General features: G+C 45.2%; 1 protein-coding gene across 4 annotated transcripts in view; it reads left to right on the top strand.

Moving 5' to 3' along the window:
- The window catches only part of SP110 (SP110 nuclear body protein), a 34,734-nt gene extending 22,756 nt beyond the window's left edge, over window positions 1-11,978 (top strand). For 3 of the 4 annotated variants that reach the window (XM_012749463.3, XM_076006015.1, XM_012749462.3), the window contains 5 exons: window positions 2,533-2,592; window positions 4,132-4,260; window positions 10,105-10,203; window positions 10,655-10,797; window positions 11,726-11,978. In XM_012749463.3, coding sequence (XP_012604917.2) covers window positions 2,533-2,592; window positions 4,132-4,260; window positions 10,105-10,203; window positions 10,655-10,797; window positions 11,726-11,731 — 437 coding nt within the window. In that variant the 3' untranslated portion in view covers window positions 11,732-11,978. Of the gene's footprint in view, window positions 1-2,532; window positions 2,593-4,131; window positions 4,261-4,514; window positions 6,128-10,104; window positions 10,204-10,654; window positions 10,798-11,725 lie in introns of those variants that run through there. The other variant, XM_076006017.1, reaches the window with a different exon arrangement.
- Window positions 11,979-14,536: the final 2,558 nt, after the last annotated feature.

Genomic DNA, 14,536 nt, shown 5'->3' with positions numbered 1-14,536 from the left:
CTGAGAATGCACATCCTAAGTATATTCTTGGTCTGATACTGACCCATGGATCAAGCTTTTTTCTAGGGTTCCAGTCTCCATATTTCTCATGTGACCTTTCTGGGAAAATTGGGAAGAGTAAAGCTTGTCATAAACATGTATGTAATGCTATGACTGAGCGTGTGCTGGTAAAATGGTGCATGTTCATTCACCTCTCACCATTGCCACCATAGTTCACGGTTCTGGACTAAGCTGATACCACCATCCTTAGAGGGGAAAAAACAGCTGAATATTCTTCTGTTTGTTGGTAACATGATCATTGTGTCACAAATTCACAGAACCTTCACATGACAATTGTGACTTTCAAATAACAATTATCTAAATTATTGTCAGTAAAAATGGGTTACATTTTACCACCTTAAAATCTAAATTACCATTTTTAACAGTGTCCCCTACATTGCACTGAATTAGATAGTAATATTTCAACTTTTTTTGATGAATAATTTTATTTTGTTCTCACAACAACCCTTGGAGAGGGTTGAATGATTTAATACAATTTTACAGATGAGGAAATTGAGACACAGAAAGGACTAATTGGCTTGTCCAGGATCCCGTGGATAATAGCTGGCTGGCACAGGACTAGCATCCTGCTCCCTGAGGACTCTTTTCAGAAGCCATCATTCTCCATTAAATAGGAAGGCGCAGAAATAATATTGCCAAACCCTTGTCAGTTCACTATTGCCAGAGATGAGTGTAGTCACAAAAATGTAAAATTAGCTTATTCAGAAATTACTTTCTTTCTCATTACTTTCTAGATCCTATGGATAATGCAAATAAACTCTCTTTGGGAAAATCTTCCAGGAAACAGCCTAAGTGTAAAGAAGGTCTCTGTAGGCCAGGCACGGTGGCTCACGCCTGTAATCCTAGCACTCTGGGAGGCTGAGGTGGGTGGATTGCTCAAGCTCAGGAGTTCAAAATGAGCCTGAGCAAGAGTGAGACCCTGTCTCTACTATAAATAGAAAGAAATTAATTGGCCAACTAAACATATATATATATATGTATGTATATATATATATATATATATATATATGAAATTAGCTGGGCATGGTGGCGCATGCCTGTGGTCCCAGCTACTCGGGAGGCTGAGACAGGAGGATCGCTTGAGCCCAGGAGTTTCAGGTTGCTGTGAGCTAAGCTGACGTCACAGCACTCTAGCTTGGGCAACAAAAGTGAGATTTTGTCTCAAAAAAAAAAGAAGGTCTCTGTATACTTTAGTGTCTATGATTAAGCACAATTTGTTTAAGTAATCACCTATTAATGGACAGTTAGCTTATTTGCAATTTTTATATTAAAATAGAAATCAAGTTTTTGTGTGTTTTATCTTTGCACACTTGTCTAATAATGTCCTTAGAACTGATTTTTAAACATGAGATTGCTTGGTTAGAGTCCGTATATCTTAAAGTGTTTCTATATTACCAAATTGCCCCCCAGAAAATGTAATGATTTATGTTCCCTTTAACAATCTGCCGGGTGCCATGGCTCACGCCTGTAATCCTAGCACTCTGGGAGGCTGAGGAGGGCAGATTTCTCAAGGTCAGGAGTTCGAAACCAGCCTGAGCAAGAGCGAGACCCCGTCTCTACTATAAATAGAAAAAAATTAATTGGTCAACTAATATATATAGAAAAAATTAACCGGGCATGGTGGCGCATGCCTGTAGTCCCAGATACTTGGGAGGCTGAGGCAGGAGGATTGCTTGAGCCCAGGAGTTTGAGGTTGCTGTGAGCTAGGCTGATGCCACGGCACTCACTCTAGCCTGGGCAACGAAGCCAGACTCTGTCTCAAAAAAAAAAACAGTATTTGAGTACTCATTTTCTATATCCTTGACACTACATGTGATAACACTTTTTAAATATTTGGGCATCCTTGAAACTAAACAATACATTTTGTTCATTATTAGTGATATAAAGATTATTTCTAAATATTAATAAATGTGTCATCATCATTTCCTCATGAGCATTTTTAATTTATGTTCTTTGATTATTTTCCTAGCATACTGTTCATCTTTTGCTTTATCTAATAAGGATATTAACCTTCTATATGTTACATATATTGCAATTTTTCTCATTTTGCTTTCATTTTAATATCATGGGGGTGTTTTTTGAAGTGTGGACAGTTTAAATTTTTTAAACATTCAAATCTATTTATCTTTTAACTGTATAACTTCTGGCCTTGAGTTTTGGTTAGGAAAACCTTTTAATATCCATGGCTTATAACAGCCTCTTTCTATATTTTTGTCTAGTCTTAAAAAAAAACTGCTATTTAATTTTAAAATGGCATATTTTAAATGTTAGTTATTCCTGCTACATCTTTATTCTATCCTTTTTCATTTCCAGGTAAAATACTTTTTTCACAGAGGTCACATGGTTTTCTTGCCTTCCCAAAGTGATGGGAAAGCAGGAAAAAATTTACTTAAAAAATATTGATATCACTGGTTGTAGATCAATATTTGTAGCCATAAAAGGTTATTATTATTATATACTTTGTTTTTTTAGAAAAGAGTATAAAAAGATGGTCCAGTCCAAGAAGAAGACAGGAAAAAAGTCTCCCAAGAGGTAAGGAAGAAAAGTGAAGTCATTACTCCCCTGGTATTTATCAGAGTCCTCACTCAACTGGCCAGCATGAGGTCCTCTCCAGCCATGGGGACACCCTTTATCTCTGGAGCACAGCCAGCCCCATGCTGTCTTCTAGGCCACCCCATCAAAGGACTCCTCCCCACAAAAGAAGGGAGAATCCAGCACAGCACCAAGTTGGTTCAAACATGGCCTTCTTTTCTCTTTTCGTAGGGAAGGAATGGGGTTGAGATGGACATGAGGCGTCAGACAGTTTTGAGATTAGGATCACATCCAGTCCAGGGGCAGAGCCAGGACGAACAGACACAGGAAACCTGAGTCTACAAGCAGGACCCAGATTCCCAACCCCAAACTGAAATTAGCTTTGAAGTCACAGTGTTCAAAACCACCTCAGTCAGCTCAAGCCTGCTTACATACCTGCATTTATGCATTTACTCCAATGCACAAAACCTGTGTTATTTGTAGAAAAGGAAACAAAAAACTGCATTTTTATGGCTCCTGTGCTGTCTCTCTATGGCCTTCATCACCTCTTTCTTTTTCTGCTCTGAATTCTCTCCCTCTTCCCTTGTCCCATTCCTTTCTCCTTCCCTTTTTCTTTATTTTTTTTAAATTATTTACCAAGGGCCAAGGTATGCCAGGCAGTGGGGATTCTTCTGGATTCTGTGCCCTGATGGTGACATGGGCCACCCTGGGAACGAATCTCCTCCCACCTCCCAAACTTGAATCAAGACATGAGCCTCACTGCTTTGGAAATTCCCCCAGTTTTTCTGCTTATTCCCAACATGCCTCAGCCTTGGGGTTTGAACTGGAAAGGGACTCTGGTCTGCTGCCCTTCTTCTCCCGTGGCCTCTTCCTCCCCATTTGCCACCCTGTCTCCTCCCTGGGCTGGAGGAAACTTTCTGTCATTTGCTGAGTGTTCAGTACCCATAACTTGTAGGAAAACTTGACATTCAGACCTCCAAGCTTTTCTTTGGTGTGTAGAGGTAATTTTTGGAACTTAGAAATCCCCTTTTGCTCTCAACAAATTCTGTATTTCAAGATTTTGTCTAAGTCTCCAAAATGTCCTCAACCGAGCAGTGACATCTCAGTTCCAACCAGCATCTGCTCTTCCCTTGAAACCTATTGATTGAATAGTCAGGGAAACCTTTACCATTTATAACAATGAAAAATATGTACTTCTGATATTTTTTAAAGTTTAGTGCCTGTTATATGTTCATTCAACAAAGATAGATTGAGTGTAAGGGTGTGCTTATGGAGCTTGTACTCTAATTTATATACCTATAATTATAGACAAAAAGAGGAGTTGAAAGGAATAAGAGAAATAGGAAGAAGTATGGTGAGTATTGTAAGTCTGGAGGAGAAAGAGAGATATACACAAGAAAAGAGAGAAGTAATTATAGAGAAATGGCAAGATAAAAATGAGGTACAGAGATCTCCTGAAGGCGTAGGGGGTTATGAAAAGGGGGGTCACTAATTAGGGGACCCCAATTTAAACTATTCACAAATCACTGCTTGGTCCAGGGGCAACTTCACCTGGACATGGCATCCAAGAAAAGCTCCCAGTGGCGGGTCAGGTGACTCAAAGGAAGACCAACAACTCAACCTACAACTCAAAGATCATGACAAGGGCCCAGAAGGCAAGATTAAACGGTAAGGCTGATGATGGAATCTGCCATCTGAATGGCTCAATGTGGGAGGGTCTGTCCTGGACCAGGTACAGGGTTGGGTACACATGTGAAGTCAATATAGAAGAAGGGAGAAGTACAAACAAGCGAGGCCCTGTTGATGTGAGAGTCGTTTTTGGAAGAAGGAAGTGTGTTCTCCGGGTGCAGTTCACCTTGGCATTGCCATGTGGATTCATATGGCCACTCCCTAGTATCTGATGTTTTCATTTCTATTAACAGAGTCACCACTACTCTACTGAGCACGGGAGACTCATTTGATTCTGGCCGACTCAGTAATGAAAATAGCACCAATCCTCAAAGTGGACACATCTTCAGCATTATCTCTTAATGGTTCATCTCTAGAAGTGAAGTTGCTTGATCATCAAGTCTGCATATTTAAAATTAGCACATATTGATTGTGAAATTGCCAAAATTATTGTCAGTTACACTCCCATTAACATTGTATGGACACCCTTTTCCCTGCACCTTCAGCACCATTAGAAATAACAAGATTGTTCTGTTTGCCAAACGTAAAGGCAAAGGATGATATTCCACTGATGTTTTCCTTTGAATTTCTTTGCACTATGCAGGTGATTAAACATGCCATGGTATGTTGTATTTCTGTTAACCAATATTCCAGTGCCCCACCTCCTCAGAAGTTTATACAGCCCTGCCCTATGGACTCAGGAGTGCCCATGTGATTTGCCTTAGCCAAAAAAATGTGGACCAAAGTGAAAGGCTCACTTTCAGGCCAAAGCTTTAAGGGCCTACATGTCTTCTTTCCCTGTGTCCCAAGATCAGCAATGCTCTAGACAGGCTGCTCTGTCACCAGGAGCCAGGACTGTTGAGGACGTGGGGCTGAGCTTCAGCTAATGTGTGATGAACAAGTAGCATGAGGGAGAAGTAGACCTTTGTTGTTGTAAATCAAAACTGGGCACACTTTTTCCCAAAAGGGCCAGAAGATAAATAGTTTAGACTTTGCTGGCCATACAGTCTCTATCACAAATACTCGACTCTGCTTTTGTATTGTGAAAGCAGCCAGAGACACAACAAATGGGAATCAATGTGTTCCAATAAAACTTTATTTACAAAAACATGCAGCAGGCCAATTTGGCCCTCAGGCCATATTTGCTGACAGCTATAATAAACTGATGAGATTTGGGAAGATCATGGATTACCGCAGCATTATCTAGCCTATCTTTACTAATTTACCTGTTTTTTTAAATAATTTTGTCATTATTAGAATTTTTCTTTTGAGGATCACTTATTCATATTCGCCCATTTTTATATAGTACTAGTCATTTTTTGTTTAACCAGTCAGGGAAATAAACACTTTATGATACTTTCTGACATTTTTCTTAATTGTTTTTGTCATTTAACTTACTTGAGAAGCTTTTGGTTATGGAAACATTTTTTTTTTAATGGACAAATCAGTCTATCTTCAGCAGCATGGTTTATGCCAGAGTTTCTCAACTCAGCATTGTTGACATTTGGGGCTGAATAGTTCGTTGCTATGGAGGCCACGCTGTGCATCCTGGGGCATTTAGCGGCATCCCTAGCGGCACCCATGAGAGGCCAGGAGTATCTGCCTCCCAATCTTGCTTCTCAAATAAAAAATTTCCAAACATTGCCACATATCCCCTGGGAGCAGAATCACCCAGCACTGACCACTGCTTTATGTTCTGTCCTTGTTTCCTACAAAGCTTCTTCTTTGTAATATTTATAATGCTGTATGTTACCTCCTCTATCAGCACTTTCACGTTCCATGGTTTCAGTTACTCGCCTTCCAACGTGGTTTGAAAATAGTAAATGGTAAATGTCAGAAATAAACAATTCATAAGTTTAAAATTGCACACTGTTCGCATAGCGTGATAAAATCTTACACTGTCCCTCTCCGTCCCACTCCGGGGTGTGAATCATCCTTTGTCCAGCGTCTCCACGCTGTGTACACTGCCTGCCTGTTAGGTGCTCAGTAGCCGTCTTGGTTATCAAATAAAGAAAATATAGTCGATATAGCCGCAGTCCTCAGCCTTTTTGGTACCCAGGAGCAGTTTCATGGAAAACAATTTTTCCATAGTACAGGGGTGGGGGAATAGGGGGAGGACATCATTGTCTCAGCTCCCCTCAGATCACCAGGCATTAGATTCTCATAAGGAGCGAGCAACCTGGATCCCTCGCCTGCGCAGTTTACAGTAGGGTCCGCGCTCCTGTGAGAAGCTAATGCTGCCGCTGGTCTGACAGGAGGCAGAGCTCATGCCGTGATGCGAGTGATGGGGAGCGGCTGTAAATACAGATGAAGCTTCGCTCACATCCTGCCGCTCACCTCCTGCCGTGTGGCCCGGTTCCTAACAGGCCATGGGCTTCTACTGGTCCATGGCCCAGGGGTTGGGGACCCCAGCTGTATAGGGTTCAGTACTATCTGCAGTTCAGGCATCCACTGGCGGACTTTGGACATGTCCACCACAGCTAACGGGTGGATCCCATACATCCTTTTATTTACTTCTGCATTTATGTTAAATATGGATACATAATTAGTGAAAATTTGGCTTCTGTAATATTTTTAGCTTTCGTATCTATAAACATGAGCGTGCTATTTTTCCTTAGTCAATGCTATCATTTTCCTTTCATAGGGATTCATATATAGCTTCTCTCTCCAAACTGGTAGAAAGGCAGGAAAAATTACTTTAAAATTGTTGACATATGAGGCGCATAAATCTATGCTTATAGCTATAAGTGATTGTTAATTTTTTAAAAACAAGAAGAGGAAGAAAGGTATCTGTTCAAGTTTGAAAATAAGGCTTCAGAAAAATATTGGCTGGAGGGGTGAGCAAGCATGGAGCTCCCTCTCTGGCTCCTGGAGCCCTGGGCTCTGCTGAAGGCTCCACCCTCCCTCTTCTCCTCTTGCCCTCCCACCGTCCTTGCCCTTCTCCCAGGTTCTTGTCCACCCCCAGGAGGTGCCAGCGAACAGGGGCATCCGGAGTGCTGCCACCCAACCTACTCTCTCGGCGCCTGGTGGCTATTTCCACACTTGGGAGGATTCTTTAACACAGAGCTGTACAAAGACCCAAAAATGATTAAGGGAGATCACTGAACCCATAAGTCAAGTTCTGATAGAAACTTCTATTCCTCCCTTGTAGGGATTAAAGGCAACCCTTATCCAAGCACAGAACGCCAGCCTTCTCCTTTCCCCTCCTGTGTTGGTCGGGCGCTGTGAGCTGGGGTCTGCCGTCCAGTCTGGGCTTGCTCCTGCCCTGCCCCTCTGCACTCTCAGGCCCCTCTGCGTCGCTGTCCTCCCCCTCCTGCGCCTCCTCTGACGTTCCTTGTTCTCCTGCTTCCACGTCTTACTTCTTCAGCGTCATCTCTTGTGACGTTCTCTTCCCTCTTTAGGCTCCAGCCCTACTTGCCTTTGTTCTTTTCATTCCTGGAGCATAATAGGTGCTACACAGGCGGGGTCCCCAGACTGGTGCCATGTCCAACCTTGTTTCTCGCAGGTCTGCAAGAATGAGCAGCTTGTAAACCAACTGGGACGCTCAGCGCTGTTTTCACAGCCAGACTCCTCCTCGGAGACAGCAGTGCCCTGACTCTGATCGAGCTCCTGTCTTGCCGCAGGCCAGGACACGGAGTAGCGCCAGTGCAGCGTACTCACACAGAAATGCATGTGTCGCAATGTGCGCTTGATGGATTAACACACACCCATAAAGCACCCACAACCCCTCTCTTTGGTATACATCCTCAGACCTCACCTTACACGTCACTTCCACAGGGAGCTTTCTCTGTCCGGCAGGCAGGGGCAGGTCCCCGACATGCCCTCGTGAAGGCCCGCATTGTTTCTTCACGGTGCTTATGTCAACTGTGATTAATGACCTGTGCACGGCCTGTTCACCGCAGGAAACTGTGAGGTCAGAAAGTGGATTAGTCTTGCCCATGGCTCTATGTCAGCTCCCTGCGCCTCACTCACCTGGTACTTAGATAACTGATGAATCAATACGTTCTTCTTCTTCAAGTATAAATACTTGAAGGGGTATTTATACTTGAATATCTGGGTCCATATAATGCATTTGTTTGGATTAGAAAAAGGTGCCCCTTCCTCAGTACACTGGCAGAGCTGATTCCTGAAACCAAATCCTTTGCTGCCCTCTGCTGGAAGATTGTTGTACTAAGCGAACGCATTGATTGTTTCTGATGTGACTCAGAGCCCCACCCCTTAAAGGTGGAATCTTTGCTCAGAGCACAACCCACACGACCTTATGCAGAGGCCTTCATAACGATACAAGTGTGTACAGCACTTCACAGTTGGCAAAGCGCTTTGTTCATCATTTAATCCTCACAATAAGTCAGCCTTACCAGCCCATTTTACAGATTCAGTTAAAAACACATGAGCTAAAACCAACCTAGATATTCTAATTCCAAGTCCTAAAAAAGTAAATAAATAAACCCATATACCTCCTAGCCTTTTTATGAAACACTGAAACACAGGCAGAGGCAGGAGCCCAGGCAAATACTGCCAGTTAGCTCAGCTTCTGCTTCCTCCCCGGCACACCCGCCTTGTCTGTCCCTTCTGATTAAACACAGGGTGCCTGTGCTGTTCTCGATCGTATGATGTGAAACCTCCTTGCAGCATTTCTGATGACAGGGAAAGGCACTAGACCAGGAGTCTGGCGTGTCTGGATTCAGTGCCAGCTCCCCTTATATAGCGTGGTGACCACCAGTAACTCTCTCTCCAAGCCGGAGCCCACGTTCCCCCATCCATAAATTGAGAACAGTTGCCGTCTTCTCTGTCTTACACACTGTTGTGAGGGGTGCACGACACAGTGTGTCTGCTGCCCCTGCTCTTTCCTTGACTGTTACTTTTCCTCCTGCCGCCCATCTCTGCTCCTACCACCCCTCCCCAGACCCCTCTTGCGTATAGCATAAAGCTTCCAGATCTTTCCCCAGCCTTCCCATCTTTCCATGCACAATTTCCACCCTGTGCTTTTTCCCTGTGTTCTGTAAGAATTCCTGGAGTTGGTCTCTGGGTCACTAATTAGGTTTTTTTCCATTCCGCTATTTGTTGTCTCTATTGGGCTTTTCTTTTTAATCTTCTCCACCATGCTTTTCCTTTCCACGAGCTCTCTCTGCTCTGTCCTTGCTTACCCGCTTCCTGGGGCCGCAGGGTTCCATCCTTACGGCCTGCTTGCTGAGAGGGCAGGTGAGGCTGAGTCACGCTCAGGACTGTTGGGAACAGACCAGAAGGCTGCCTTTGGCGCAAGGAGGGTGGCTTTGGAAGTCCTCGGGCCTACGGGACTTGGCTTCTCCTGCATCAGAACCCCGGATTTCCACTCAGCGGTTCTGAGTTGCCAAATCTCTCCGTGCGCACATTGCAGATTAGTCTAGAACGCTCCAGGGTTTTCGCAGAGGAAGAAACAGGAAAGCACTAAAACGAAAACAGACTGCAGACAATGGAGACTGGCACCACCCTCCTGCCAGTCATCTCACTCTCCCAAGTCTCTGTTTGAATCAGGAAATTAGATTATAAATGAAGACTTTTTCTCCAGAAACATGTGCAAAACTAAAACACTTTCACCAAGGAAGTCCGTGTATTCCATTGAAATGTTGGTTTGAGGTAGTGTTGGTGGCAGTGGTGGCTTTGTTGGCTGCAGAACACTCTGTACACATAGCTAATCTGCCACCACAGTGGAAGACTCCTGCAAATTAACCAGAGACCATTCCCCAGTGCCGCTTACACTGTCATTGTTATTATTTATAATTATTGGAATTCATGGAGAGGAGAATTCAAGAGGAAGATGGAATGAAGACTGAATAACACTTAACTGTCCTGTTCTACTTCCAGAAAAACCTAAGGAAGATGCTATGGATTTTCAGTGTCCTAATCTTCCCGTGACCTGTGGTAAAGAGAAAGGGATGTTACATGTGGAGAGAATGAAACTCGGTGAGCTCCTTGGCCTTCTGCTCCCTGGAATCCCTAGAAGGGAGGGAAATACCATGTGTGTCATTCTTCAGGAAACAGACCCTGCTAGTGAGGCTGCAGAAAAGAAATGCTTAAGAAAGAATTTCCCAACTTTTCTGTACCACAGTATTTCTGACCACCAGACCACTCCAGCCCCATATGGACCCTGCGATACTCATGGCCATGTCCTTGCTGCACGTGGGTGTCACATGGGACGCAAAATCCTGTCCCACTCCCTGACAGCTCAGACGGGCTTTTAGGGCTTCCTTCCATCTAAGGGAAGAGGAATCCAGTCTCCTGCTACTGCTCCCATCCCAGAGAGAGCCTCTCTCCACCCAGAAAGGTGGAAGGCCATGGTTAAGAATGGGGGGCTTCAGGGTGAGTTCCCAGAGGACCACGGTGGATCCCAGAGAAGGCTGTCTTTTTCTTACAGGACCCTCAAAGAAGTGCATTCAGAATGAAGAGGGAGTTCGGCTCACGGCAAAAGAATTTGAAATTAAAGGAAAAGGGAGAAGCACAGAGGACTGGAAGCAGAGTGTGAGGTGCAGAAGAAAGAGCCTAAGACAGATGCTGAAGGTATTATAATGGCAAGGGACACATAGGTGATGGGTTAAATCCTTGAAGGAGGAGTGGGATTTCAACAGCAGAAATGTGAAGGATTCCCATTAGGATTCAACAGGGAGATTTAGAAATAGCTAAAGAGTCATAGAAAAAGTTGTGAGTGACAAAGTTGTGAACATAGATTGGTCCTGATGGAGGAGAACCTTAAATGCAGACAAAGGATTTTGAGGGCAGGAGAGATTTAAGAAGCTAGAAAGAAACTAGCTGAAGACACAGATGCCAGCAACAGCTTCCCTAAGTCCTCTAAGTGATAAACACCTTCTCAAGGCCCAGCTCATCTGCCTGTCTTTGAAGCATTTACAGGCCATCCCGTGTCCTCTGCATTTCCTCCCCTCTGCACACCATTCCTGTCCTGGGAACAACCGCGCAGTGTGCTGGTCTTGGTGATCCCAGGATGCAATGCAAAGCCTCCCAGTAATACTGAAAAACTCACCTGGTGCCCTGGCTCACACCTGTAATCCCAGCACTTTGGGAAGCTGAGGCAGGAGGATCACTTGCAGCCTGGGGCACAGAGTGAGACCCTGTCTCTAAAAAAGGAAGGAAGGGAGGATGGCAGGAAGGAAGGAAGATTGGTTACCAGGAGGATGAAATCATAAGAATGTTATCTAGACAGGAAGAAATAGAAAAGAAAAGCAATAGATGGGAAAGGGATTGGGAAACAGAACTTGGGTCTGGGTTTGAGTGACAGGGAAAAGAGGATTTCATCATTAAGCGAAGTGCAAAAGAAGAACTGATTGAGGAGGGAGCTAATTTTTCATTTAGACACGTTGGGTTTGAGATCCAGGGTGATGTCCAGGGACAGATGTTCACCAGGAAGTGGGATCTTCGGCATCTACGAAAGAAGAGCCTCCAGAACAACCTCATTGTCTGCTCTGTCCTGCAGGAATAGATCTCGAGAGAGGCAAATAGAAGGGGAGTTTCCACCACGTTCTCAGTCGGCATGCCGCAGCCGCCCACGTCTGAAGGCTCGACTCAGAGTCCCTGTGTTCCCGGCGCCAAGTCGTCTTCACGTGTGGGAATGGCACTTTCCTAACGACCGCTTTAGCATACTGTTACCTGTACATGCCACCATCATTGTCATAGTTAACTTGGGATGGGGAAGCAAATGACTCTTTAAAATAAAAATTAGAACAAAAGCTAATGGTGTCCATGTGTTTTGGGAAAAGATTATGGATATTTAGATGACTGCAAAGCAAAGGTGTCAGAAGTAGAATGCTCTAGTGTGAAAAGCAAATAAAGTATTGAAGGACAAGGAGATCCTCCTTGATTGAACGCCAAGTATTGCTCAATACCCTGTGCTTGTCATTAGCAGCACCGGGATGGAATGACAGGTTTGAACTTTGTCTCTGCAGAGCCTCCGTACAGGTGAAACTCGCAGGCATCCACTGGCTGCACCGAGTCCTCCCCGTCAGCCTCACACACGCTCCAGACACGAGTTCCACGTGTGCGCTTCCCCTTAGCGGGAACTTCCAGCAGAGGCACTGGGGCTTCTCCCACTTGGCCCTGGAAGCTGGCCTGAGGCTTGGCTGGATTAATTCAACACGTAAGACCGTGGTCCCCAATGCCATCTATTATAAAGTCATGTTTTCCATGCTGATTTGAAATACCTTAAGAATCAGGGATGCTCAGTATAATATTGTAACTGAAAAAAAAATGGGAAAGAATGCAAATTCCATCAATATTGTAAAATTAACTGATACATCTACAGAATGGCACTTTTGTAATACATGGATTCCTAAGTATGGGCTCATCATTCAATCAGTGGACACCACCAAAGACCTTCAAGGTCATGAGAGCTTCAGGAAGCTTGCACTGGTTGTAACATGTTTGGAAGGAGCCCAGTTCTATTTATGTGAATATGTAGGTCTATGACTGAAAAAAATATCCAAAAGATACAACTGTGGTTATTCTGAGATGAGATTACAGCAATATTTTCCTTCTGTATTATACATGTATGTACAATTGTAATTTTTTTTTGAGACAGGGTATTGCTTTGTTGCCCAGGCTGGAGTGCAGCAATGCAATCATAGCTCACTGCAGACTCAAACTCCTGGGCTTAAGCGATCTTCCTGCCTCAACCTCCGGAGTAGCTGGGACTATAGGCATGCACCAATGCACCCAGCTAATTTTTTTTTTGTAGAGACAGGTCTTACTATGTTGCCCAGGCCAGTCTCAAATTCCTGGGCTCAAATGATCCTACTGCCTCAGCCTTCCAAAGTGCTGGAATTATAGGCGTGAGCCACCGTGCCAGGTCCCCAGCTGGCATTTTTATAATGGTTATTTAATTCTTCTGTAATCAGGAAAAAAATATAAAGGTCTTTATAATCCAGATCATTAATTAATTGCCCCAATATTACAGTATCCTCTAACTCTTATAATGCCTCATGTCAGCACATGATAGCCAGGGGCACACTTGACCCAACCTCTTAGTCCCACCCACTGGGGCTACATCGGGATGATAAGGATGAAGCTTGGCTCTGAGAAAGGACTAACTCGGGCCTCGCCCTCAGCCGCGTTCCCCGGGCGCCACTGCTGATCTGCAGCTTCCCCAGCGCCCACTGGCTCTAGCTGTGCGCGTGAGTGCGCTGAAGAGGCCTGGTGCTGGGCCTGCAAAACCGTGTCTTGTGGCTGCCCTGCGGGGTGCTGCCCCCACGACCCGGGGCATGATGGGCGGCTGATGCAGAGTCCCAGGCTCAGGGACAACCCCCACCTCCACAGGGCCCCAGGAGCCGCCAGCCAGTGGGGCTCTAAAGGCACGGGGCATATAGCGTGGGACTGAGGACAGCCGTTCTGGGGGTTTAGTGTTTTGGCTACCGTGGCTGATCCAGAGGCCCCAGGTGGCATGAGAGGAGGTTGCTAAAACATCCACAGTGCATGAACCCTGGGGGCACTCGTGGGAACACCTCTTACACTGCAGTTGCATGGATTCTAGAGCCTTTCACGAGAGGGGCCCCATTCAAGGTGGGCCAACTTGCAAGTAGCAGCAATAAACGAGCTTAAGTAAAATCTGCGCATGAGGAATGTGACCAGAACTCAAAAGGCCAAAAAGATGTTGGGCAGCTTATTGTAACACTGGGAGTGCTTAGGGGGTCAATAATTATATCTTAACAGGGTTGGGGTTGGATCACGCCCAGAAATTTGCTTGCAGTGGTGGGTCCGTGTACCAGGTGTGGGGCAGTGGCCCATCGTGTGTTGTGAGCCCCTTGGGAGGAGGGTCCTGAATGAGCGTGTCCAGTGACTCTGCTTGGAGAGGGCTGTCGTCAGGGTGGTGGCATGCCTGTGCTCGGGGAGGAAGGCGGATGCGGCGAAGTCCTGCCTGCAGAGTTTGTGTGCGGCGGCAGAGTGGTCGAGGCGCCCGCGGTAGCCAGGTGAGGGCTGTAGTGCCCCGTCGGTGGGGAAGGCACACTGCAGCTGAGATGCTTTTGAAACAGGCGCCGAACAGAACTGTCAGCCAAGTCTGTGCCTGCAGGGTACTTACCAGTGGCTAAGTGGACGGAGTCAGTAATACTGATAATAGTGGGTGTAGGGGCCGTATGGGTGGGGCACAGCATTCGCGTAATTCCCCATGGGCACCATTCATTGTTTCTGAGTTTAAGAATAGACCGAATTGGGCTGTTAAATGGAGAAACAGTGGGGATCCCCACGCCTTCTCCAAACAGATCTTACATAATGAGTTTCAATCATTGAAAGCCCT

Source organism: Microcebus murinus, chromosome 8 (genome assembly GCF_040939455.1).
Source record: "Microcebus murinus isolate Inina chromosome 8, M.murinus_Inina_mat1.0, whole genome shotgun sequence".
Lineage (NCBI taxonomy): Eukaryota > Metazoa > Chordata > Mammalia > Primates > Cheirogaleidae > Microcebus > Microcebus murinus.
This window is presented reverse-complemented; position numbering and strand designations above follow the sequence as displayed.